The 27,149-nt window shown below is 45.9% G+C and overlaps 1 protein-coding gene across 1 annotated transcript in view; it reads right to left on the bottom strand.

Annotated features, from left to right (window-relative positions):
* Positions 1–27,149, bottom strand: part of LOC144687508 (dynein axonemal heavy chain 3-like) — a 706,779-nt gene that overhangs the window by 79,654 nt on the left and 599,976 nt on the right. The window contains exons 58-59 of the mRNA XM_078553740.1: positions 24,880–24,972; positions 24,443–24,616 (exon numbers count right to left, since the gene is read on the bottom strand). Coding sequence (XP_078409866.1) covers positions 24,443–24,616; positions 24,880–24,972 — 267 coding nt within the window. The remainder of the gene's footprint in view (positions 1–24,442; positions 24,617–24,879; positions 24,973–27,149) is intronic.

Genomic DNA, 27,149 nt, shown 5'->3' with positions numbered 1-27,149 from the left:
CTGTAAGGGATGGTGTCAGTGTAAAGGATGGTGTCTGTGTAAAGGATGGAGTCTGTGTAAAGGATGGTATCTGTGTAAAGGATGGAGTCTGTGTAAAGGATGGAGTCTGTGTAATGGATGGTGACTGTGTAAAGGATGGTGCCTGTGTGAAGGATGGAATCTGTGTGAAGGATGGAGTCTGTGTAAAGGATGGTGTCTCTGTAAAGGATGGAGTCTGTGTAAAGGATGGAGTCTGTGTAAAGGATGGTAACTGTGTAAAGGATGGTGACTGTGTAAAGAATGGTGCCTGTGTAAATGATGGTGTCTCTGTAAAGGATGGTGTCTCTGTAAAGGATGGAGTCTGTGTAAAGGATGGTAACTGTGTAAAGGATGGTGACTGTGTAAAGGATGGTGCCTGTGTAAAGGATGGTGTCTGTGTAAATGATGGTGTCTGTTTAAAGGATGGTGTCTGTGTAAAGGATGGTGTCTGTGTAAAGGATGGTGTCTGTGTAAAGGATGGTGTCTGTTTAAAGGATGGTGTCTGTTTAAAGGATGGTGCCTGTGTAAAGAATGGTGTCTGTGTAAAGGAAGGTGCCTGTGCAAATGATGGTGTCTGTGTAAAGCATGGTGTCTGTGTAAAGGATGGTGCCTGTGTAAAAAATGGTGTCTGTGTAAAGGAAGGTGCCTGTGCAAAGGATGGTGTCTGTGTAAAGCATGGTGCTTGTGTAATGGATGATATCTGTGTAAATGATGCTGTCTGTGTGAAGAATGGTGTCTGTGTTCCATCTAAAGGATGGTGTCTGTGTAAAGGATGTGGTCTGTGCTCCATGTAAAGGATGGCTCCTGTGTAAAGGATGGTGTCTGTGTAAAGGATGTTCTCTGTGCTCTGTGCAAAGAATGGTGCATGTGCTCTGTGTAAAGGATGGTGTCCGTGTAAACGATGGTGCATTCGTAAAGTATTGTGCCTGTGCAAAGGATGATGTCAGTGTAAAGGATGGCATCTGTGCTCGCGTAAAGGTTGGTGCCTGTGTAATGGATGGGGTCCTTGTAAAGGATGGTGCCTGTGCAAAGGATGGTGTCTGTGTAAAGCATGGTGCTTGTGTAATGGATGATATCTGTGTAAAAGATGCTGTCTGTGTCAAGGATGTTGTCTGTGTTCCATGTGAAGGATGGTCTCTCTGTTAAAGAATGTGACTGTGTATAGGATGATGCATGTGTAAAGGATGGTGTCAGTTTAAAGGCTGGTGTCTGTGCTCCATGTAAAGGATGCTGTCTGCGTAAAGGATGGTGCCCGTGTAAAGGATGGTGTCTGTGTGAAGAATGGTGTCTGTGTAAAGGATGTTGTTCTTGCTCCGTGTAAAGGATGGTCCCTGTGCAAAGGATGTTGTTCTTGCTCTGTGTAAAGGATGGTGCCTGTGTAAAGGATGGCGTCTCTGTAAAGGATGGTGTCTGTGTAAAGGATGGTGTCTGTGTAAAGGATGGTGTCTGTGTAAAGGATGGTGTCTGTGTAAAGGATGGTGTCTGTGTAAAGGATGGTGTCTGTGTAAAGGATGGTGTCTGTGTAAAGGATGGTGTCTGTGTAAAGGATGGTGTCTGTGCAAAGGATGGTGTCTCTGGAAAGGATGGTGTCTGTGTAAAGGATGGTGTCTCTGGAAAGGATGGTGTCTGTGTAAAGGATGGTGTCTGTGTAAAGGATGGTGTCTGTGCAAAGGATGGTGTCTGTGTAAAGGATGGTGTCTGTGCAAAGGATGGTGTCTGTGTAAAGGATGGAGTCTGTGTAAAGGATGGTGTCTCTGTAAAGGACGGAGCCTGTGTAAAGGATGGTGCCTGTGTAAAGGATGGTGTCTCTGTAAGGGATGGTGTCAGTGTAAAGGATGGTGTCTGTGTAAAGGATGGAGTCTGTGTAAAGGATGGTGTCTGTGTAAAGGATGGAGTCTGTGTAAAGGATGGAGTCTGTGTAATGGATGGAGACTGTGTAAAGGATGGTGCCTGTGTAAAGGATGGAATCTGTGTGAAGGATGGAGTCTGTGTAAAGGATGGTGTCTCTGTAAAGGATGGAGTCTGTGTAAAGGATGGAGTCTGTGTAAAGGATGGTAACTGTGTAAAGAATGGTGACTGTGTAAAGAATGGTGCCTGTGTAAAGGATGGTTTCTCTGTAAAGGATGGTGTCTGTGTAAACGATGGAGTCTGTGTAAAGGATGGAGTCTGTGTAAAGGATGGTGTCTCTGTAAAGGATGGTGTCTTTGTAAAGGATGGAGTCTGTGTAAAGGATGGTGTCTCTGTAAAGGATGGTGTCTTTGTAAAGGATGGAGTCTGTGCAAAGGATGGTGTCTGTGTAAAGGATGGAGTCTGTGTAAAGGATGGAGTCTGTGTAAAGGATGGTGTCTGTGTAAAGGATGGTGTCTCTGTAAAGGATGGTGTCTGTGTAAAGGATGGTGTCTGTGTAAAGGATGGAGTCTGTGCAAAGGATGGTGCCTGTGTAAAGGATGGTGTCTGTGTAAAGGATGGTGTCTCTGTAAAGGATGGTGTCTTTGTAAAGGATGGAGTCTGTGCAAAGGATGGTGCCTGTGTAAAGGATGGTGTCTCTGTAAAGGATGGAGTCTGTGTAAAAGATGGAGTCTGTGCAAAGGATGGTGTCTGTGTAAAGGATGGTGTCTGTGTAAAGGATGGAGTCTGTGTAAAAGATGGAGTCTGTGCAAAGGATGGTGTCTGTGTAAAGGACGGTGCCTGGTAAAGGATGGTGTCTGTGTAAAGGATGGAGTCTGTGTAAAGGATGGTGTCTGTGTAAAGGATGGTGTCTGTGTAAAGGACGGTGCCTGGTAAAGGATGGTGTCTGTGTAAAGGATGGTGTCTGTGTAAAGGATGGAGTCTGTGTAAAAGATGGAGTCTGTGTAAAGGATGGTGACTGTGTAAAGGATGGTGACTGTGTAAAGGATGGAGTCTGTGTAAAGGATGGAGTCTGTGTAAAGGATGGTAACTGTGTAAAGGATGGTGACTGTGTAAAGAATGGTGCCTGTGTAAAGGATGGTGTCTCTGTAAAGGATGGTGTCTCTGAAAAGGATGGAGTCTGTGTAAAGGATGGAGTCTGTGTAAAGGATGGTAACTGTGTAAAGGATGGTGACTGTGTAAAGGATGGTGCCTGTGTAAAGGATGGTGTCTGTGTAAATGATGGTGTCTGTTTAAAGGATGGTGTCTGTGTAAAGGATGGTGTCTGTGTAAAGGATGGTGTCTGTGTAAAGGATGGTGTCTGTTTAAAGGATGGTGTCTGTTTAAAGGATGGTGTCTGTGTAAAGGATGGTGTCTGTTTAAAGGATGGTGCCTGTGTAAAGAATGGTGTCTGTTTAAAGGATGGTGTCTGTTTAAAGGATGGTGCCTGTGTAAAGGATGGTGTCTGTGTAAAGGATGGTGTCTGTTTAAAGGATGGTGCCTGTGTAAAGAATGGTGTCTGTGTAAAGGAAGGTGCCTGTGCAAAGGATGGTGTCTGTGTAAAGCATGGTGTCTGTGTAAAGGATGGTGCCTGTGTAAAAAATGGTGTCTGTGTAAAGGAAGGTGCCTGTGCAAAGGATGGTGTCTGTGTAAAGTATGGTGCTTGTGTAATGGATGATATCTGTGTAAATGATGCTGTCTGTGTGAAGAATGGTGTCTGTGTTCCATCTAAAGGATGGTGTCTGTGTAAAGGATGTGGTCTGTGCTCCATGTAAAGGATGGTTCCTGTGTAAAGGATGGTGTCTGTGTAAAGGAAGGTGCCTGTGCAAAGGATGGTGTCTGTGTAAAGCATGGTGCTTGTGTAATGGATGATATCTGTGTAAATGATGCTGTCTGTGTGAAGAATGGTGTCTGTGTTCCATCTAAAGGATGGTGTCTGTGTAAAGGATGTGGTCTGTGCTCCATGTAAAGGATGGTTCCTGTGTAAAGGATGGTGTCTGTGTAAAGGAAGGTGCCTGTGCAAAGGATGGTGTCTGTGTAAAGCATGGTGCTTGTGTAATGGATGATATCTGTGTAAATGATGCTGTCTGTGTGAAGAATGGTGTCTGTGTTCCATCTAAAGGATGGTGTCTGTGTAAAGGATGTGGTCTGTGCTCCATGTAAAGGATGGCTCCTGTGTAAAGGATGGTGTCTGTGTAAAGGATGTTCTCTGTGCTCTGTGCAAAGAATGGTGCCTGTGCTCTGTGTAAAGGATGGTGTCCGTGTAAACGATGGTGCATTCGTAAAGTATTGTGCCTGTGCAAAGGATGATGTCAGTGTAAAGGATAGCATCTGTGCTCGCGTAAAGGTTGGTGCCTGTGTAATGGATGGGGTCCTTGTAAAGGATGGTGCCTGTGCAAAGGATGGTGTCTGTGTAAAGCATGGTGCTTGTGTAATGGATGATATCTGTGTAAAAGATGCTGTCTGTGTCAAGGATGTTGTCTGTGTTCCATGTGAAGGATGGTCTCTCTGTTAAAGAATGTGACTGTGTATAGGATGATGCATGTGTAAAGGATGGTGTCAGTTTAAAGGCTGGTGTCTGTGCTCCATGTAAAGGATGCTGTCTGCGTAAAGGATGGTGCCCGTGTAAAGGATGGTGTCTGTGTGAAGAATGGTGTCTGTGTAAAGGATGTTGTTCTTGCTCCGTGTAAAGGATGGTCCCTGTGCAAAGGATGTTGTTCTTGCTCTGTGTAAAGGATGGTGCCTGTGTAAAGGATGGCGTCTCTGTAAAGGATGGTGTCTGTGTAAAGGATGGTGTCTGTGTAAAGGATGGTGTCTGTGTAAAGGATGGTGTCTGTGTAAAGGATGGTGTCTCTGTAAAGGATGGTGTCTGTGTAAAGGATGGTGTCTGTGTAAAGGATGGTGTCTGTGTAAAGGATGGTGTCTGTGTAAAGGATGGTGTCTCTGTAAAGGATGCTGTCTGCGTAAAGGATGGTGCCCGTGTAAAGGATGGTGTCTGTGTGAAGAATGGTGTCTGTGTAAAGGATGTTGTTCTTGCTCCGTGTAAAGGATGGTCCCTGTGCAAAGGATGTTGTTCTTGCTCTGTGTAAAGGATGGTGCCTGTGTAAAGGATGGCGTCTCTGTAAAGGATGGTGTCTGTGTAAAGGATGGTGCCTGTGTAAAGGATGGTGTCTGTGCAAAGGATGGTGTCTCTGTAAAGGATGGTGTCTGTGTAAAGGATGGTGTCTGTGTAAAGGATGGTGCCTGTGTAAAGGATGGTGTCTGTGTAAAGGATGGCGTCTCTGTAAAGGATGGTGCCTGTGTAAAGGATGGCGTCTCTGTAAAGGATGGTGTCTGTGTAAAGGATGGTGTCTGTGTAAAGGATGGTGTCTGTGTAAAGGATGGTGTCTCTGTAAAGGATGGTGTCTGTGTAAAGGATGGTGCCTGTGTAAAGGATGGCGTCTCTGTAAAGGATGGTGTCTGTGTAAAGGATGGTGCCTGTGTAAAGGATGGCGTCTCTGTAAAGGATGGTGTCTCTGTAAAGGATGGTGTCTGTGTAAAGGATGGTGTCTGTGTAAAGGATGGTGTCTGTGCAAAGGATGGTGTCTGTGCAAAGGATGGAGTCTGTGTAAAGGATGGTGTCTGTGCAAAGGATGGTGTCTCTGTAAGGTATGGTGTCTGTGTAAAGGATGGTGTCTGTGTAAAGGATGGTGTCTGTGTAAAGGATGGAGTCTGTGTAAAGGATGGAGTCTGTGTAAAGGATGGTGTCTGTGCAAAGGATGGTGTCTGTGTAAAGGATGGTGTCTGTGTAAAGGATGGAGTCTGTGTAAAGGATGGAGTCTGTGTAATGGATGGTGACTGTGTAAAGGATGGAGTCTGTGTAAAGGATGGAGTCTGTGTAATGGATGGTGACTGTGTAAAGGATGGTGCCTGTGTAAAGGATGGAGTCTGTGTAAAGGATGGAGTCTGTGTAAAGGATGGTGTCTCTGTAAAGGATGGAGTCTGTGTAAAGGATGGAGTCTGTGTAAAGGATGGTAACTGTGTAAAGAATGGTGACTGTGTAAAGAATGGTGCCTGTGTAAAGGATGGTGTCTCTGTAAAGGATGGTGTCTGTGTAAAGGATGGAGTCTGTGTAAAGGATGGAGTCTGTGTAAAGGATGGTGACTGTGTAAAGGATGGTGCCTGTGTAAAGGATGGTGTCTGTGTAAAGGATGGAGTCTGTGTAAAGGATGGAGTCTGTGCAAAGGATGGTGTCTGTGTAAAGGATGGTGTCTGTGTAAAGGATGGAGTCTGTGTAAAGGATGGAGTCTGTGTAAAGGATGGTGACTGTGTAAAGGATGGTGACTGTGTAAAGGATGGTGCCTGTGTAAAGGATGGTGTCTCTGTAAGGGATGGTGTCTGTGTAAAGGATGGTGTCTGTGTAAAGGATGGTGTCTGTGTAAAGGATGGTGTCTGTGTAAAGGATGGTGTCTGTGTAAAGGATGGTGTCTGTGTAAAGGATGGTGTCTGTGCAAAGGATGGTGTCTGTGCAAAGGATGGTGTCTGTGTAAAGGATGTTCTCTCTGCTCCGTGCAAAGGATGGTGCCTGTGTAAAGGATGGAGTCTGTGTAAAGGATGGAGTCTGTGTAATGGATGGTGACTGTGTAAAGGATGGAGTCTGTGTAAAGGATGGAGTCTGTGTAATGGATGGTGACTGTGTAAAGGATGGTGCCTGTGTAAAGGATGGAGTCTGTGTAAAGGATGGAGTCTGTGTAAAGGATGGTGTCTCTGTAAAGGATGGAGTCTGTGTAAAGGATGGAGTCTGTGTAAAGGATGGTAACTGTGTAAAGAATGGTGACTGTGTAAAGAATGGTGCCTGTGTAAAGGATGGTGTCTCTGTAAAGGATGGTGTCTGTGTAAAGGATGGAGTCTGTGTAAAGGATGGAGTCTGTGTAAAGGATGGTGACTGTGTAAAGGATGGTGCCTGTGTAAAGGATGGTGTCTGTGTAAAGGATGGAGTCTGTGTAAAGGATGGAGTCTGTGCAAAGGATGGTGTCTGTGTAAAGGATGGTGTCTGTGTAAAGGATGGAGTCTGTGTAAAGGATGGAGTCTGTGTAAAGGATGGTGACTGTGTAAAGGATGGTGACTGTGTAAAGGATGGTGCCTGTGTAAAGGATGGTGTCTCTGTAAGGGATGGTGTCTGTGTAAAGGATGGTGTCTGTGTAAAGGATGGTGTCTGTGTAAAGGATGGTGTCTGTGTAAAGGATGGTGTCTGTGTAAAGGATGGTGTCTGTGTAAAGGATGGTGTCTGTGTAAAGGATGGTGTCTGTGCAAAGGATGGTGTCTGTGCAAAGGATGGTGTCTGTGTAAAGGATGTTCTCTCTGCTCCGTGCAAAGGATGGTGCCTGTGTAAACGATCGTGCATGTGTAATGGATGGTGCCTGTGCAAAGGATGGTGTCAGTGTAAAAGATGGCTTCTGTGCTCGCGTATAGGATAGTGCCTGTGTAGTGGATGGGGTCCTTGTAAAGGATGGTGTCTGTGTAAAGGATGGTTTCTTTGTAAAGGATGGTGCCTGTGTAAAGGATGGTGTCTGCGTAAAGGATGGTGTCTGTGTAATGAATGGTGTCTATATAAAAATTGTGTCTGTGTATAGGATGGTGTCTGGGTTCTGTGTAAATGATGGTGTCTGTGCAAACGATGGTGCCTGTGTAAAGGTTGGTGTCTGTGTAAAGGATTTTGTCTGTGTAAAGGATGGTATCTGAGTAAAGACTGGTGTCTGTGCTGCATGTAAAGGATGGTGCCTGTGTAAAGGATGGTGCCTGTGCAAAGGATGGTGCCAGTGTAAAGGATGGTGCCAGTGTAAAGGATGGTGCCTGTGTAAAGGATGGTGCCTGTGTAAAGGATGGTGTCTGTGTAAAGGATGGTGTCTGTGTAAAGGATGGTGTCTGTGTAAAGGATGGTGCCTGTGTAAAGGATGGTGTCTGTGTAAAGGATGGTGTCTGTGTAAAGGATGGTGTCTGTGCAAAGGATGTTCTCTGTGCTCCGTGCAAAGGATGGTGCCTGTGTAAACGATGGTGCATGTGTAATGGATGGTGCCTGTGTAAAGGATGGTGTCAGTGTAAAAGATGGCTTCTGTGCTCGCGTATAGGATAGTGCCTGTGTAATGGATGGGGTCCTTGTAAAGGATGGTGTCTGTGTAAAGGATGGTTTCTTTGTAAAGGATGGTGCCTGTGTAAAGGATGGTGTCTGCGTAAAGGATGGTGTCTGTGTAATGAATGGTGTCTATGTAAAAATTGTGTCTGTGTATAGGATGGTGTCTGGGTTCTGTGTAAAGGATGGTGTCTGTGCAAACGATGGTGCCTGTGTAAAGGTTGGTGTCTGTGTAAAAGATGTTGTCTGTGTAAAGGATGGTATCTGAGTAAAGACTGGTGTCTGTGCTGCATGTAAAGGATGGAGTCTGCGTAAAGGATGGTGCTTGTGTAAAGGATGGTGCCTGTGCAAAGGATGGTGCCAGTGTAAAGGATGGTGTCTGTGCAAAGGATGGTGCCTGTGTAAAGGATGGTGCCTGTGTAAAGGATGGTGTCTGTGTAAAGGATGGTGTCTGTGTAAAGGATGGTGCCAGTGTAAAGCATGGTGCCAGTGTAAAGTATGGTTTCTGTGTAAAGGATGGTGTCTTTGTAAAGGATGGTGTCTGTATAAAGTATGGTGCCTGTGTAAGGGATGGTGTCTATATAAAAGATGTTGTCTGTGTAAAGGATGGTGTCTGTGTAAAGGATGGTGTCAGTGTCAAGGATGGTGTCAGTGTCAAGGATGGCATCTGTGCTCGCGTATAGCATGGTGCCTGTGTAATAGATGGGGTCCTTGTAATGGATGGTGCCTGTGTAAAGGATGGTGTCTGTGTACAGGATGGTGTCTGTGCTCCGTGTAAAGGATGGTGTCAGTGTAATGGATGCTGTCTGTGTAAAGGATGGTGTCTGTGTACAGGATGGCGTCTGTGTAAAGGATGGTGTCTGTGTACAGGATGGTGACTGTGTAAAGGATTGTGTCCGTGTAAACTATGGTGCATGTGTAAAAGATGGTGCCATTGGAAAGGATGGTGTCTGTGTAAAGGATGTTGTCCGTGCTCCATGTAAAGGATGGTTTCTGTGCAAAGGTTGCTGTGAGTGTTCTGTGTATAGGATGGTGCCTGTGTAATGGATGGTACCTGTTTAAAGATTGGTGCCTGTGTAAAGGATGGTGTCTGTGTAAAGGATGGTGCCTGTGTAAAGGATGGTGTCTCTGCTCCTTGTAAAGGATGGTGCCTGTGTAAAGGATGGTGTCTGTGTAAAGGATGGCGTCTGTGCTCTGTGTGAAGAATGGTGTCTATGTAAAGGATGTTGTCTGTGCTCCCTGTAAAGGATGGTGCCTGTGTAAAGGATGGTGTCTGTGTAAAGGATGGTGTCTGTGTAAAGGATGGTGCCAGTGTAAAGGATGGTGCCAGTGTAAAGGATGGTGTCTTTGTAAAGGATGGTGTCTGTGTAAAGAATGGTGCCATTGTAAAGGATGGTGTCTGTGTAAAGGATGGTGTCTGTGTAAAGGATGGTGTCTGTGTAAAGGATGGTGCCAGTGTAAAGGATGGTGTCTGTGTAAAGAATGGTGCCATTGTAAAGGATGGTGTCTGTGTAAAGGATGGTGTCTGTGTAAAGGATGGTGCCAGTGTAAAGGATGGTGCCAGTGTAAAGGATGGTGTCTGTGTAAAGGATGGTGTCTGTGTAAAGGATGGTGTCTGTGTAAAGGATGGTGTTTGTGCTCTGTGTAAAGGATGGATCCTGTGTAAAGGATGGCGTCTGTGTAAAGGATGGTGTCTGTGTAAAGGATGGTGACTGTGTAAAGGATGGTGACTGTGTAAAGGTTGGTGTCTGTGTAAAGGAAGGTGCCTGTGTAAAGGATGGTGTCTGTGTAAAGGATGTTGTCTGTGCTCCATGTAGAGAATGCTGACTGTGTAAAGGATGTTGTCCTTGCCCCGTGTAAAGGATGGTGCCTGTGCAAAGCATGGTGCCTGTGTAATGGATGGTGTCTGTGTAAAGGATGGTGTCTGCGTAAAGGATGGTGTCTGTGTAATGAATGGTGTCTGTGTAAAAATGGTGTCTGTATATAGGATGGTGTCTGGGTTCTATGCAAACGATGGTGCCTGTGTAAAGGTTGTGTCTGTGTAAAGGATGGTATCTGAGTAAAGACTGTGTCTGTGCTGCATGTAAAGGATGGTGTCTGCGTAAAGGATGATGCTTGTTTAAAGGATGGTGCCAGTGTAAAGGATGGTGCCTGTGTAAAGGATGGTGCCTGTGTAAAGGATGGTGTCTGTGGAAAGGATGGTGCCTGTGTAAAGGATGGTGCCTGTGTAAAGGATGGTGCCTGTGTAAAGGATGGTGCCTGTGTAAAGGATGGTGCCTGTGTAAAGGATGGTGCCAGTGTAAAGTATGGTTTCTGTGTAAAGGATGGTGTCTGTGTAAAGGATGGTGTCTGTATAAAGTATGGTTTCTGTGTAAAGGACGGTGCCTGTGTAAAGAAAGTTGCCTGTGTAAGGGATGGTGTCTATGTAAAAGATGTTGTCTGTGTAAAGGATGGTGTCAGTTTCAAGGATGGTGTCACTGTCAAGGATGGCATCTGTGCTCGCGTATAGCATGGTGCCTGTGTAATAGATGGGGTCCTTGTAATGGATGTGCCTGTGTAAAGGATGGTGTCTGTGTACAGGATGGTGTCTGTGCTCCGTGTAAAGGATGGTGACAGTGTAATGGATGCTGCCTGTGTAAAGGATGGTGTCTGTGTACAGGATGGTGTCTGTGTACAGGATGATGTCTGTGTAAAGGATGGTGTTTGTGCTCTGTGTAAAGGATTGTGTCCGTGTAAACAAGGGTGCATGTGTAAAAGATGGTGCCATTGGAAAGGAAGGATGTCTGTGTAAAGGATGTTGTCCGTCCTCCGTGTAAAGGATGGTGCCTGTGTAAAGGATGGTGTCTGTGTAAAGGATGGTGTCTGTGTAAAGGATGGTGTCTGTGTAAAGGGTGGTGTCTTTGTAAAGGATGGTGTCTGTGCAAAGGATGGTGTCTGTGTAATGGATGGTGTCTGTGTAAAGGATGGTGTCTGTGTAAAGATGGTGCCTGTGTAAAGGATGGTGTCTGTGTAAAGGATGGTGCCAGTGTAAAGGATGGTGTCTGTGTAAAGGATGGTGTCTGTGTAAAGGGTGGTGTCTTTGTAAAGGATGGTGTCTGTGCAAAGGATGGTGCCTGTGCAAAGGATGGTGTCTGTGTAAAGGATGGTGTCTGTGTAAAGATGGTGCCTGTGTAAAGGATGGTGTTTGTGCTCTGTGTAAAGGATGGATCCTGTGTAAAGTATGGTGTCTGTGTAAAGGATGGTGTCTTTGTAAAGGATGGTGTCTTTGTAAAGGATGGTGCCTGTGGAAAGGATGGTGTCTGTGTAAAGGATGGTGTCTTTGTAAAGGATGGTGCCTGTGTAAAGGATGGTGTCTGTGTAAAGGATGGTGTCTGTGTAAAGGATGGTGACTGTGTAAAGGATGGTGTCTGTGTAAAGGATGGTGTCTGTGTAAAGGATGGTGTCTGTGTAAAGGATGGTGACTGTGTAAAGGATGGTGTCTGTGTAAAGGATGGTGTCTGTGTAAAGGATGGTGTCTGTGTAAAGGATGGTGTCTTTGTAAAGGATGGTGCCTGTGTAAAGGATGGTGTCTGTGTAAACGATGGTGACTGTGTAAAGGATGGTGCCTGTGGAAAGGATGGTGTCTGTGTAAAGGATGGTGTCTGTGTAAAGGATGGTGACTGTGTAAAGGATGGTGTCTGTGTAAAGGATGGTGACTGTGTAAAGGATGGTGTCTGTGTAAAGGATGGTGTCTGTGTAAAGCATGGTGTCTGTGTAAAGGAAGGTGCCTGTGTAAAGGATGGTGTCTGTGCAAAGGATGGTGTCTGTGTAAAGGATGGTGTCTGTGTTCCATCTAAAGGATGGTGCCTGTGTAAGGGATGGTGTTTGTGTAAATTATGGTGTCTGTGGTCTGTGAGGAGGATGGTGTCTGTGTAAAGGATGTTGTCTGTGCTCCATGTAGAGAATGGTGACTGTGTAAAGGATGTTGTCCTTGCCCCGTGTAAAGGATGGTGCCTGTGCAAAGGATGGTGCCTGTGTAATGGATGGTCTCTGTGTAAAGGATGGTGTCTGTGTAAAGGATGGTTCTTTGTAAAGGATGGTGCCTGTGTAAAGGATGGTGTCTGCGTAAAGGATGGTGTCTGCGTAAAGGATGGTGTCTGTGTAATGAATGGTGTCTGTGTAAAAATGGCGTCTGTGTATAGGATGGTGTCTGGGTTCTGTGTAAAGGATGGTGTCTGTGCAAACGATGGTGTCTGTGTAAAGGATGGTGTCTGTGTAAAGGATGGTGTCCGTGTAAAGGAAGGTGCCTGTGTAAAGGATGGTGTCTGTGTAAAGGATGGAGTCTGTGTAAAGGATGGTGTCTGTGTAAAGGATGGTGTCTGTTTAAAGGATGGTGCCTGTGTAAAGGATGGTGCCTGTGGAAAGGATGGTGCCTGTGGAAAGGATGGTGCCTGTTGAAAGGATGGTGCTTGTGTTCCATCTAAAGGATGGTGCCTGTGGAAAGGATTGTGTTCTGTGTTCCATCTAAAGGATGGTGCCTGTGTAAGGGATGGTGTTTGTGTAAATGATGGTGTCTGTGGTCTGTGAGGAGGATGGTGTCTGTGTAAAGGATGTTGTCCTTGCCCCGTGTAAAGGATGGTGCCTGTGCAAAGGATGGTGCCTGTGTAATGGATGGTGTCTGTGTAAAGGATGGTGTCTGTGTAAAGGATGGTTTCTTTGTAAAGGATGGTGCCTGTGTAAAGGATGGTGTCTGCGTAAAGGATGGTGTCTGTGTAATGAATGGTGTCTATGTAAAAATTGTGTCTGTGTATAGGATGGTGTCTGGATTCTGTGTAAAGGATGGTGTCTGTGCAAACGATGGTGCCTGTGTAAAGGTTGGTGTCTGTGTAAAGGATGTTGTCTGTGTAAAGGATGGTATCTGAGTAAAGACTGGTGTCTGTGCTGCATGTAAAGGATGGAGTCTGCGTAAAGGATGGTGCTTGTGTAAAGGATGGTGCCTGTGCAAAGGATGGTGCCAGTGTAAAGGATGGTGTCTGTGCAAAGGATGGTGCCTGTGTAAAGGATGGTGTCTGTGTAAAGGATGGTGTCTGTGTAAAGGATGGTGCCTGTGTAAAGCATGGTGCCTGTGTAAGGGATGGTGTCTATATAAAAGATGTTGTCTGTGTAAAGGATGGTGTCTGTGTAAAGGATGGTGTCAGTGTCAAGGATGGTGTCAGTGTCAAGGATGGCATCTGTGCTCGCGTATAGCATGGTGCCTGTGTAATAGATGGGGTCCTCGTAATGGATGGTGCCTGTGTAAAGGATGGTGTCTGTGTACAGGATGGTGTCTGTGCTCCGTGTAAAGGATGGTGTCAGTGTAATGGATGCTGTCTGTGTAAAGGATGGTGTCTGTGTACAGGATGGCGTCTGTGTAAAGGATGGTGTCTGTGTACAGGATGGTGACTGTGTAAAGGATTGTGTCCGTGTAAACTATGGTGCATGTGTAAAAGATGGTGCCATTGGAAAGGATGGTGTCTGTGTAAAGGATGTTGTCCGTGCTCCGTGTAAAGGATGGTTTCTGTGCAAAGGTTGCTGTGAGTGTTCTGTGTATAGGATGGTGCCTGTGTAATGGATGGTACCTGTTTAAAGATTGGTGCCTGTGTAAAGGATGGTGTCTGTGTAAAGGATGGTGCCTGTGTAAAGGATGGTGCCTGTGTAAAGGATGGTGTCTGTGTAAAGGATGGTGCCTGTGTAAAGGATGGTGTCTTTGTTCCATCTAAAGGATGGTGCCTGTGTGAGGGATGGTGTGTGTGCAAAGGATGGTGCCTGTGTAAAGGATGTGCCTGTGTAAAGGATGGTGTCTGTGCTCCATGGAAAGGATGGTGCCTGTGTAAAGGATGGTGTATGTACCCCGTCTAAAGGATGGTGCTAGTGTAAGGGATGGTCTCTGTGTAAAGTCTGGTGTCTATGTGAAGAATGGTGCCTGTGGAAAGGATGGTGCCTGTGTAAAGAATGCTACCTGTGTAAAGGATGGTGCCTGTGCTCCGTGTAAAGGATGGTGTCTGTGTAAAGAATGGTGTCTGTGTAAAGGATGGTGCCTGTGTAAAGGATGCTACCTGTGTAAAGGATGGTGCCTGTATAAAGGATGGTGTCTTTGTTCCGTCTAAATTATGGTGCATGTGTGAGGGATGGTGTGTGTGCAAATGATGGTGCCTGTGTAAAGGATGTTATCTGTGTGAAGGATGTGATGTCTGTAAAGGATTGTGTATCTGTAAAGGATGGTGCCTGTGTAAAGGATAGTGCCTGTGTAAAGGATGGTGCCTGTGTAAAGGATGTGCCTGTGTAAGGGATGGTGTCTCTTCAAAGGATGGTGCCTGTGTACAGGATGGTGCCAGTGTAAAGGATGGTGCCAGTGTAAATGATGGTGCCTGTGTAAGGGATGGTGTCTGTTTTAAGGATGGTGTCTGTGTAAAGGGTGGTGTCTGTGCTCTTTGTGAAGGATGGTGTCTGTGTAAATGATGTTGTCTGTGCTCTGTGTAAAGGGTGATGCCTGTGTAAAAGATTGTGTCAGTGTAAAGGATGGCGTGTGAGCTTCGTGTATAGGATGGTGCCTGTGTAATGGATAACAAAAACAGAATTACCTGGAAAAACTCAGCAGGTCTGGCAGCATCGGCGGAGAAGAAATCAGTTAACGTTTCGAGCCTTCATGGCCCTTCGGCAGAACCGAAGCATAGTTAGAAGAAGGGAGAAATATAAACTGGTTTAAGGTGGGTGGGGCGGTGGTGGGGGAGAGAGACATTGAGGGTGTGGTGATTGTGGAGATGAGCAGATAATCAAAAGATGTCACAGACAAAAGGGTCAAAGAGGTGTTGAAGGTGATGATATTTGTCTAAGAAAAGTGCTAATTAAGAATGGAAGACAGGATATTCAAGGTACAGCTCTGGTGGGGGTGGGGTGGAAAGACTAACAAGGTTTTAGTTTTAGATTTAAAAATAATGGAAATAGGTGGGGAAAGAAGAATCTATATAAATTATTGAAAAAAAAAAGTGGGGTGGAGGGGGGGGGGAGAAACAGGGTGGGGATGGGGGGAGGGGGAGTTTAAGATCTAAAGTTGTTGAATTCAATATTCAGCCCGGAAGGCTGTAAAGTGCCTAGTCGGAAGATGAGGTGCTGTTCCTCCAGTTTGCGTTGGGCTTCACTGGAACAATGCAGCAAGCCAAGGACAGACATGTTGGCAAGAGAACAGGGTGGAGTGTTAAAATGGCAAGCGACAGGGAGGTTTGGGTCTTTCTTGCGGACAGACCGCAGGTGTTCCGCAAAACGGTCGCCCAGTTTGCGTTTGGTCTCTCCAATGTAGAGGAGACCGCATTGGGAGCAACGAATGCAGTAGACTAAGTTAGGGGAAATGCAAGTGAAATGCTGCTTCACTTGAAAGGAGTGTTTGGGCCCTTGGACGGTGAGGAGAGAGGAAGTGAAGGGGCAGGTGTTGCATCTTCTGCGTGGGCATGGGGAGGTGCCATAAGTGGGGGTTGAGGAGTAGGGGGTGATGGAGGAGTGGACCAGGGTGTCCCGGAGGGAACGATCCCTACGGAATGCCGTCGGGGGGGGTGAAGGGAAGATGTGTTTGGTGGTGGCATCATGCTGGAGTTGGCGGAAATGGCGGAGGATGATCCTTTGAATGCGGAGGCTGGTGGGGTGATAAGTGAGGACAAGGGGGACCCTATCATGTTTCTGGGAAGGAGGAGAAGGCGTGAGGGAGGATGCGCGGGATATGGGCCGGACACGGTTGAGGGCCCTGTCAACGACCGTGGATGGAAAACCTCGGTTAAGGAAGAAGGAGGACATGTCAGAGGAGCTGTTTTTGAAGGTAGTGTCATCAGAACAGATGCGACGGAGGCGAAGGAACTGAGAGAATGGGATGGAGTCTTTACAAGAAGCGGGGTGTGAGGAGCTGTAGTCGAGGTAGCTGTGGGAGTCGGTAGGCTTGTAATGGATATTGGTGGACAGTCTATCATCAGAAATTGAGACAGAGAGGTCAAGGAAGGGAAGAGAAGTGTCAGAGATGGACCATGTGAAGATGATGGAGGGGTGGAGATTGGAAGCAAAATTAATAAATTTTTCCAGGTCCCGACGAGAGCATGAAGCAGCACCGAAGTAATCATCGATGTACCGGAGAAAGAGTTGTGGGAGGGGGCCGGAGTGGGACTGGAACAAGGAATGTTCCCCATACCCCATAAAGAGACAGGCATAGCTGGGGCCCATGCGGGTACCCATAGCCACACCTTTTATTTGGAGGAAGTGAGAGGAGTTAAAGGAGAAATTGTTCAGTGTGAGAACAAGTTCAGCCAGACGGAGGAGAGTAGTGGTGGATGGAGATTGTTGGGGCCTCTGTTCAAGGAAGAAGCTAAGGGCCCTCAGACCATCCTGGTGGGGGATGGAGGTGTAGAGGGATTGGACATCCATGGTGAAGAGGAAGCGGTTGGGGCCAGGGAACTGGAAATTGTTGATGTGACGTAAGGTGTCAGAGGAATCACGGATGTAGGTGGGAAGGGACTGGACAAGGGGAGAGAGAAGGGAGTCAAGATAACGAGAAATGAGTTCTGTGGGGCAGGAACAGGCTGACACAATCGGTCTGCCAGGACAGTTCTGTTTGTGGATTTTGGGTAGGAGGTAGAAGCGGGCCGTCCGAGGTTGGGCGACTATCAAGTTCGAAGCTGTGGGAGGAAGATCTCCAGAGGAGATGAGGTCAGTGACAGTCCTGGAAACAATGGCTTGATGTTCTGTGGTGGGGTCATGGTCCAGGGAGAGGTAGGAGGAAATGTCTGTGAGTTGACGCTCAGCCTCCGCGAGGTAGAGGTCAATGCGCCAGACAACAACAGTACCACCCTTGTCAGCGGGTTTGATGACAATGTTGGGGTTGGACCTGAGAGAACGGAGTGCAGTGAGTTCAGAGAGAGACAGATTAGAATGGGTGAGAGGAGCAGAGAAATTGAGACGGCTAATGTCACGCCGACAGTTCTCAATTAAAAGATCAAGAGAAGGTAAGAATCCAGAGGGAGGGGTCCAAGTGGAGGGAGAATATTGGAGGTGGGTAAAAGGATCCGTTGAACGGGGAGAGGACTCCTGCCCAAAGAAGTGAGCACGGAGACGAAGACGGCGGAAGAAGCGTTCAGCATCATGCCGAGCCCGAAATTCATTGAGATGAGGGCGTAAGGGTATGAAACTAAGTCCTTTGCTGAGCACTGAACGTTCAGCCTCGGAGAGGGGAAGGTCAGGGGGTATAGTGAATACGCGGCTGGGGCTGGGATTGGAAGATGGGGTGAGGATGGAGGGACAAGCAGGGGTGGAGGGTCCCAGATGGGTGTTGGAGTCGATGAGTTGTTGGAGCTTGCGTTCCTTAGCACTTGAGAGAAAGAGAAAAAGTTTCTTGTTGAGGCGACGGATGAGGCGAAGAATAAAATGAAACTGGGGGCACGCGCAGCTTTGAAAAAGGGTGCGGCGGTGCTGCTGGAGGGAGAGGTCGAGTGTGTTCATATGGCGGATATGGTGTCAGTACTCCGTGTAAAGGATAGTGTCTCTGTACAGGATGGTGCCTGTGTAAAGGATGGTGCCTGTGTAAATGATGGTGCCTGTGCTCTGTGTGAAGGATGGTTTCTGTGTAAAGGATGGTGCCTGTGCTCTGTGTGAAGGATGGTGTCTGTGTAAAGGATGGTGCTTGTGTAAAGGATGGTCTCTGCATAAAGGATGGTGCCTGTGTAAAGGATGGTGCCTGTGTAAAGGATGGTGTCTGTGCTCCATGTAAAGAATGGTGTCTATGCACTGTGCGAAGGATGGTGTCCGTGTAAAGGATGGTGCTTGTGTAAAGGATGGTGTCTTTGTTCCGTCTAAAGGACGGTGTCTGTGTGAGGGATGGTGTGTGTGCAAAGGATGGTGTTTGTGTAAAGCATGTTGTCTGTGTGAAGGATGTGATCTCTGTAAAGGATGGTGTCTGTGTAAAGGATGGTGCCTGTGTAAAGGATGTGCCTGTGTAAAGGACGGTGTCTGTGCTCCATGTAAAGGATGGTGCCTGTGCAAGGGATGGTGCCAGTGTAAATGATGGTGCCTCTGTAAGGGATGGTGTCTGTTTTAAGGATAGTGTCAGTGAAGGATGGTGCCTGTGTAAAGGATGGTGCCTGTGTCAGTGTAAAGGATGGCTTTTTTTGCTTCGTGTATCGGATGGTGCCTGTGTAATGGATGGTGTCTTTGTAAAGGATGGTGTCTGTGCTCCGTGTAAAGGATGGTGCCTGTGTAAAGGATGGTGCCTGTGCAAAGGATGGTGCCTGTGTAAAGGATGGTGTCTGTGTAAACGGTGGTGCCTGTGTAAAGGATGGTGTCTGCGTAAAGGATGGTGTCTGTGCTCCGTGTAAAGGATGGTGCCTGTGTAAAGGATGGTGCCTGTGCAAAGGATGGTGCCTGTGTAAAGGATGGTGTCTGTGTAAAGGATGGTGTCTGCGTAAAGGATGGTGCCTGTGCAAAGGATGGTGCCTGTGTAAAGGATGGTGTCTGTGTAAAGGATGGTGTCTGTGTAAAGGATGGTGTCTGTGTAAAGGATGGTGTCTGTTTTAAGGATGCTGTCTGTGTAAAGGATGGTGCCTGTGTAAAGGATGGTGTCTGTGTTCCATCTAAAGGATTGTGCCTGTGTAAGGGATGGTGTCTGTGTAAAGGATGTTGTCTGTGCTCTGTGTAAAGGATGGTGTCTTGGCTCTGTGTAAAGGATGGTGTCTGTGTAAAGGTTGTTGTCTGTGTTCCATCTAAAGGATGGTGCCTGTGTAAGGGATGGTGTCTGTTTTAAGGATGGTGTCTGTGTAAAGGATGGTGTCTGTGTAAAGGATGGTGTCTGTACTCTCTGTGAAGGATGGAGTCTGTGGAAAGGATGTTGTCTGTGCTCTGTGTAAAGGATGGTGTCTTTGCTCTGTGTAAAAGATGGTCTCTGTGTGAAGGATGGTGTCTGTGTAAAGGATGGTGTCTGTGTAAAGGACGGTTGGTGTCTGTGTAAAGGATGGTGTCTGTGTAAGGGATGGTGTCTATGTAAGGGATGGTGTCTGTTTAAAGGATGTGAGCTGTATAAAGGATGGTGTCTTTGCTCCCTGGAAAGGATGGTATATGTGTAAAGGATGGTGCCTGTGTAAAGGATGGTGCCTGTGTATAGGATGGTGTCTGTGTAAAGGATGTTGTCTGTTTAAAGGATGTGACCTGTGTTAAAGATGTTGCCTGTGTAAAGGATGGTGTCTGTGTAAAGGATGTTGTCTGTGTAAAGGATGTGACCTGTGTAAAGGATGGTGTCAGTGTAAAGGATGGTGCTTGTGTAAAGGATGGTGTCTGTTTTAAGGATGGTGTCTGTGTAAAGGATGGTGTCTGTGTAAAGGATGGTGTCTGTACTCTCTGTGAAGGATGGAGTCTGTGGAAAGGATGTTGTCTGTGTTCTGTGTAAAGGATGGTGCCTGTGTAAAGTCTGGTGTCTGTGTAAACGATAGTGCCTTTGGAAAGGATGGTGTCTGTGTAAAGGATGGTGCCTGTGTAAAGGATGGTGCCTGTGTAAAGGATGGTGTCTGTGTAAAGGATGGTGTCTGTGTAAAGGACGGTGTCTGTGTAAAGGACGGTGTCTGTATAAAGGATGGTGCCTGTGTAAAGGATGGTGCCTGTGTAAAGGATGGTGCCTGTGTAAAGGATGGTGTGTGTGTAAAGGATGGCGCCTGTGTAAAGGTTGGTGCCTGTGTAAAGGATGGTGTCTGTGTAAAGGATGGTGTGTGTGTAAAGGATGGTGCCTGTGTAAAGGATGCTGCCTGTGTAAAGGATGCTGCCTGTGTAAAGGATGGTGTGTGTGTAAAGGATGGCGCCTGTGTAAAGGTTGGTGCCTGTGTAAAGGATGGTGTCTGTGTAAAGGATGGTGCCTGTGTAAAGTATGGTGCCTGTGAAAAGGGTGGTGTCTGTTCTCTGTGTATAGGATGGTGCCTGTGTAAAGGATGGTGTCTGTGTAAAGGATGGTGTCTGTGCTCTGTGTAAAGGATGGATCCTGTGTAAAGTATGGTGTCTGTGTAAAGGATGGTGTCTGTGTAAAGGATGGTGTCTGTGTAAAGGATGATGTCTGTGCTCTATGTAAAGGATGGTGCCTGTGTAAAGGATGGTGTCTGTGTAAAGGATGGTGTCTGTGTAAAGGATGGTGTCTGTGTAAAGGATGGTGTCTGTGCTTTGTGTAAAGCATGGTGCCTGTGTAAAGGATGGTGCCTGTGTAAAGGATGGTGTGTGTGCAAAGGATGGCGCATGTGTAAAGGTTGGTGCCTGTGTAAGGGATGGTGTCTGTGTAAAGGATGGTGCCTGTGTAAAGTATGGTGCCTGTGAAAAGGGTGGTGTCTGTTCTCTGTGTATAGGATGGTGCCTGTGTAAAGGATGGTGTCTGTGTAAAGGATGGTGTCTGTGCTCTGTGTAAAGGGTGGTGCCTGTGTAAAGGATGGTGTCTGCGTAAAGGTTGGTGTCTGTGCTCCGTGTAAAGGATGGTGCCTGTGTAAAGGATGGTGCCTGTGCAAAGGATGGTGCCTGTGCAAAGGATGGTGTCTGTGTAAAGGATGGTGTCTGCGTAAAGGATGGTGTCTGTGTAAAGGATGGTGCCTGTGCAAAGGATGGTGCCTGTGCAATGGATGGTGTCTGTGTAAAGGATGGTGTCTGTGTAAAGGATGGTGTCTGTGTAAAGGATGGTGTCTGTGTAAAGGATGGTGTCTGTGTAAAGGATGGTGTCTGTTTTAAGGATGCTGTCTGTGTAAAGGATGGTGCCTGTGTAAAGGATGGTGTCTGTGTTCCATCTAAATGATTGTGCCTGTGTAAGGGATGGTGTCTGTTTTAAGGATGGTGTCTGTGTAAAGAATGGTGTCTGTGTAAAGGATGTTGTCTGTGCTCTGTGTAAAGGATGGTGTCTTGGCTCTGTGTAAAGGATGGTGTCTGTGTAAAGGTTGTTGTCTGTGTTCCATCTAAAGGATGGTGCCTGTGTAAGGGATGGTGTCTGTTTTAAGGATGGTGTCTGTGTAAAGGATGGTGTCTGTACTCTCTGTGAAGGATGGAGTCTGTGGAAAGGATGTTGTCTGTGCTCTGTGTAAAGGATGGTGTCTTTGCTCTGTGTAAAAGATGGTCTCTGTGTGAAGGATGGTGTCTGTGTAAAGGATGGTGTCTTTGTAAAGGACGGTTGGTGTCTGTGTAAAGGATGGTGTCTGTGTAAGGGATGGTGTCATGTAAGGGATGGTGTCTATTTAAAGGATGTGAGCTGTGTAAAGGATGGTGTCTTTGCTCCCTGGAAAGGATGGTGTATGTGTAAAGGATGGTGCCTGTGTAAAGGATGGTGCCTGTGTATAGGATGATGTCTGTGTAAAGGATGTTGTCTGTTTAAAGGATGTGACCTGTGTTAAAGATGTTGCCTGTGTAAAGGATGGTGTCTGTGTAAAGGATGTTGTCTGTGTAAAGGATGTGACCTGTGTAAAGGATGGTGTCAGTGTAAAGGTGGTGCTTGTGTAAAGGATGGTGTCTGTTTTAAGGATGGTGTCTGTGTAAAGGATGGTGTCTGTACTCTCTGTTAAGGATGGAGTCTGTGGAAAGGATGTTGTCTGTGCTCTGTGTAAAGGATGGTGTCTTTGCTCTGTGTAAAAGATGGTGTCTGTGCAAAGGATGGTGTCTGTGCTCTGTGTAAAGGATGGTGCCTGTGTAAAGTCTGGTGTCTGTGTAAACGATAGTGCCTTTGGAAAGGATGGTGTCTGTGTAAAGGATGGTGTCTGTGTAAAGGATGGTGCCTGTGTAAAGTATGGTGCCTGTGAAAAGGGTGGTGTCTGTGCTCTGTGTAAAGGATGGTGCCTGTGTAAAGTCTGGTGTCTGTGTAAACGATAGTGCCTTTGGAAAGGATGGTGTCTGTGTAAAGGATGGTGTCTGTGTAAAGGATGGTGTCCGTGTAAAGGATGGTGTCTGTGTAAAGTCTGGTGTCTGTGTAAACGATAGTGCCTTTGGAAAGGATGGTGTCTGTGTAAAGGATGGTGTCTGTGTAAAGGATGGTGTCTGTGTAAAGGATGGTGCCTGTGTAAAGGATGGTGCCTGTGTAAAGGATGGTGCCTGTGTAAAGGATGCTGCCTGTGTAAAGGATGGTGTGTGTGTAAAGGATGGCGCCTGTGTAAAGGTTGGTGCCTGTGTAAAGGATGGTGTCTGTGTAAAGGATGGTGCCTGTGTAAAGTATGGTGCCTGTGAAAAGGGTGGTGTCTGTTCTCTGTGTATAGGATGGTGCCTGTGTAAAGGATGGTGTCTGTGTAAAGGATGGTGTCTGTGCTCTGTGTAAAGGATGGATCCTGTGTAAAGTATGGTGTCTGTGTAAAGTATGGTGTCTGTGTAAAGGATGGTGTCTGTGTAAAGGATGGTGTCTGTGTAAAGGATGATGTCTGTGCTCTATGTAAAGGATGGTGCCTGTGTAAAGGATGGTGTCTGTGTAAAGGATGGTGTCTGTGTAAAGGATGGTGTCTGTGTAAAGGATGGGGACTGTGTAAAGGATGGTGCCTGTGTAAAGGATGGTGTGTGTGTAAAGGATGGCGCCTGTGTAAAGGTTGGTGCCTGTGTAAAGGATGGTGCCTGTGTAAAGGATGGTGCCTGTGTAAAGTATGGTGCCTGTGAAAAGGGTGGTGTCTGTTCTCTGTGTATAGGATGGTGCCTGTGTAAAGGATGGTGTCTGTGTAAAGGATGGTGTCTGTGCTCTGTGTAAAGGATGGTGTCTGTGTAAAGGATGGTGTCTGTGTAAAGGATGGTCTCTGTGCTCCGTGTACAGCTGGTTGATACTTGACTCTTTGAGCTACATTTTCCTGGTCCTGTGGGGATGGGGTAGGTGGCATTGGGTAAGGGAGGGGTCTGGGACAATGGGGAAGCCATGTTGGGATGTCTTACTCCTTGTGTGCCCTAACCAGATGCTATGATTTTATAAGTCATGGATGAGAGTTTCAATAGCCGATGAACTGCAGAGTGCTGAAGGTGGATGATATTACTGAGGTCGAAATAGATGGTTTGGGTGATGGCACAGATATGTGGTGTGAAACTCGAGGATGTCAAGTTGGTGAACATCCTGCTTCCACCTGAGAGTGTGGCCAGGAAGAGGAATGGTCAGAAACAAAAACTGAAAATGCTGCAAAAACTCAGCAGGTCTGGCAGTATCTATGGAGAGAGAAACAGAGTTAACGTTTCAAGTCTGTATTAGTTTTCTTCTGAGGAATGGTCACAGTGTGAAGGAATAGATTTGGTGACTGTGTCGGAAGGGGAAATTTCTGCTATTTAATATGCAGTGGATCAGTAACTGAGTGTGGAGTGAGTGTCATGTTTCAGATGTGGGTCCTAGTGTCACTGCTCAGAATGAAACTTTTAACTGCAGATAATTCCTGTGGACTTGCCCTATTATCTGCTGTTTTTCCAGGGATTTCCTGAATCTGACACACGATTGGGAACCTCTACGGGAATTCAGCTGCTTAAAATGTGGATAATGTAAAAACTGGATTTTGGCCTATGTCTAAGAGGTTGAGCAGCAGAGTGTGGAACAGGTGTCAACCTTGGGGAGATATTAAGAAAATGGCATTCATGATCAGGAAGTGTGAGAGGATCAGTGACACTTTTCATTACATCAAAGCCATGTGTATTTTCACAATGAAATATATCAAATCTGTTCCACCTGTAAATCCAAATGAGCACATCTTTACTCCAACCAGTACCAATAAACTCTATCTGGATCATGTATCTCAATTAATCTTGGAATTTAATAGATTGAGATATGAGGGAAGATTGATGACACAGGGTCTTTTCACTGTTATGGGATCTGACAGGAGTGTTTGAAATTATAAAAGTTTGGACAAATTGGATCTATCTGAGTTTTCTGATGTACACAGATTTTAAGCAAAAGGGATGATATTAAAGACAACCAAATTCAATGGGAAATGCAAGAGAAACTTTATTACTGAGCGGGTGATTAGTTTGTGAATAGGAAACGCACCAGGATGGTGGAACAAGATACCTTGATGGGTTTACGATGGACCTGGACAGATTCTTGTCAACAAATGGGATTCAGGGTTATTCGAAATACAGCAAGCGGATTCTGAGGATAGGTGAGCTAGATGGACCAAAAGCATCCTTTTGCTGAAACTGTGGATATGTAGATGAATGTGCAATTTCTCGCATGGTAGGGTAGGCTGGCATCAGTATAGATGTGTCATACTTGTGGAATCTGAGTTAAGTGTGATCAATGCTCACTGCATATTGGGCTGATCACGGAAAGATTAATGAATAAAGGGGGCCAAGACCATTTTATCAGTGGCCATGGAACATCAAAAATATACTAATTGAGCCAAGTTGCAGATGGACTGTTCCAGGGCAAGAATGGAGGATGGAGAAAGGTGTTTGTACTGTAATGTGTAGTTAGAAAATGTCCCTTACTGGTGGAGTTGGCATATCATGATCCTGGTCAGTCACATCGAACTGGAAGCCCAGATGATCTATTGGTATTCGATATTTCCTTGCATAGTTCTGGAGAGCGCCTGTTAGGAAGCTCTGGGTGAAGTACAACCCAGAGATCCAGAAGACTATTGGGGTTCCTTTATTAATCCAACTCTGAAATGCATCAGAACAAAAGGGAGATTAAAAAAAATACATAAACAACATCTTGTATTTATATAGTGTTTTTAATGTAGAAAAATTGCCCAGTGCCAGGCACAGCAGTACTTTCAGACACAAATTTACACTGATTAAAAGAAGGTGATATTATAGAGACAGGTTTTAAGGAATATCTTCAAGGAGGGGTTTGAGGTGAACAGGTTTATGAAGAGAATTCCAGAGATAGATCTAGTTATAAATATACCTTTATTTATCTGTACCTTAAAGAACTGAATTCTGGACAGGAGGTCAGTGATGTAACTGCCCAGTGGCTTCAAGGAAGGATATGACTTTACCGACCACATAGTGGGTACCTGTAAAATCAAACAATAGACAAAACTCAGAAGCAAAACTGTGGACCCCACACTGTCTCCATTATCCATTACTCAGAATGTGGACCCCACACTGCCTCCATTATCCATTACTCACAATGTGGACCCCACACTGTCTCCATTATCCATTACTCAGAATGTGGACCCCACACTGTCTCCATTATCCATTACTCAGAATGTGGACCCCACACTGTCTCCATTATCCATTACTCAGAATGTGGACCCCACACTGTCTCCATTATCCACAGGTCTGTCCTTTTCTGTCAGTCTGATGACAGGTCATTGACCTGAAGCGTTGAGTGGGATTTTGACCTGGCTGAGTGCCTGGGTGTGGGGACGGGTGGATGATTAAAACCAGCAAAAATGTGAGCTTCTCAAGAAACCAGCAGCAAACAGCCATTTCCACATTTAACTCGACTGTGTTAAATGGTGTGTGCAGTCCCGTCCTGTGAGATGAGATGCCTATTAACATATGCTAATGGATCAATTAAAGCAATGTTTAAACTCACCTTTAAATTTATCATTGCTTTCATGGGTTTCTTGAGTTTCCTGAAACTGGCTGGTGAAGGCAAGGTGAGAATGCCAATGGGGCAATTGATAGGGCTGAATCAAACCCATGGAAAGACTACAATAAATACTCAGCTGCCACTGGGGGTGCTTTCACTAGGTTTCTATGCATTAGAAGTTTTCCAAATCGCCTCAGGATGGCTGGTGCCTTGGCTTCATTAGATTGAATCATGGATGAGGAACAATACGACTAGCAGCAGCAGCCTGCGGTATAGAGGCTTGTAGCTGAACATATGAACATAGGAATTAGGAGCAGGAATAGGCTATTCGGCCCCTCGAGCCTGCTCCGTCATTCAATAAGATAATTGCTGATCTGATTGTGGCCTCAACTCCACTTTCCTGCATGTCCCCCAATAACCTTTGACTCCCTTGTTAGTCAAGAATTTATCTACTTCTGCTTTAAAATATTCATTGACCCTGCCTCCACCGCTCTCTGGGGAAGAGGGTTCCAAGGACTCATGACGCTCTGAGAGAAAAAATTTCTCCTCATCTCCATCTTAAATAGGAAACCCCTTATTTTTAAACCGTGTCCCCTAGTTCTAGTTTCTTCCACAAGGGAAACATCCTTTCAGCATCCATGTAAGGGTCTTATAAATATTTCAGTAAGATTGCCTATCAATCTTGTGAACTCCAATGGGTACAGGCCCAGCATGTCCAATCTTTCCTCATAAGATAGCCACCCCCATCCCAGGTATCAGTCGAGTAAACTTTCTCTGAAATGCTTCAAGTGTATTTATATCCTTTCTTAAATAAGGAGACCAAAACTGTACATAGTACTTCAGATGTGGTCTCACCAAAATGTAGCAAAACATTCCTCCTTTTATATTCAATTCCCCTGACAATAAATGACAACATTCCATTTGCCTTCTTAATCAATTGCTGTACCTTCATACTAACTTTTTGTGATTCATGTACCAATTACAGCACATCCACAGGTTCCCCTTTATCCATGTTGCTTGTTACTTCCTCAAAGGGCTCTAATAAATTAGTCAAACACAATTTCCTTTTCACAAAACCATGTTGACTCTGCCTGATTGCATTGAAATTTTCTGAGTGCCCCACTATAACCTCCTTAATAACAGATTTAGATAATTGCATTTTCCCTATGACAGATGCCCGCTTACAGCCATCATGACACCTGCCACCAAGGGACATGACGATTTCACCTTCTGTTTAAGAAAGGAGGGAGACAGAAAGCAGGAAACTATAGGCCAGCTAGCTTAATATCTGTCATGGGAAAATGTTGGAATCTATTATTAAGGAGGTTTCATGCCATCGTGAAACCAGTTTGTGATTGTTTGCTCTGCCCGTCAATGGTGGGCCACGTTTCCCATTGTCCAACATTGAGACCTTAATTTTAATGCATTTGCATCTCATTGTTGTGCCCTCATGCTGGAATCATCCCCCATGTCAAATTTACTGCCCTTGTCATGTTGTCGTACTTCATGACTGCCTTTAAAAGGCGTGCACCTGGTGAGCTGAACTTGGAGGGGATCTCGGAGGTGAGTGCACGCAACCTTGCACAGCGCTCGCGAGCATCACCTGTAGGACATCAAGGAAGAGGCGCCGCGCATTCGGGGGTGGGGTCACAG

Source organism: Cetorhinus maximus, chromosome 12, assembly GCF_964194155.1.
Source record: "Cetorhinus maximus chromosome 12, sCetMax3.hap1.1, whole genome shotgun sequence".
NCBI lineage: Eukaryota > Metazoa > Chordata > Chondrichthyes > Lamniformes > Cetorhinidae > Cetorhinus > Cetorhinus maximus.
This window is presented reverse-complemented; position numbering and strand designations above follow the sequence as displayed.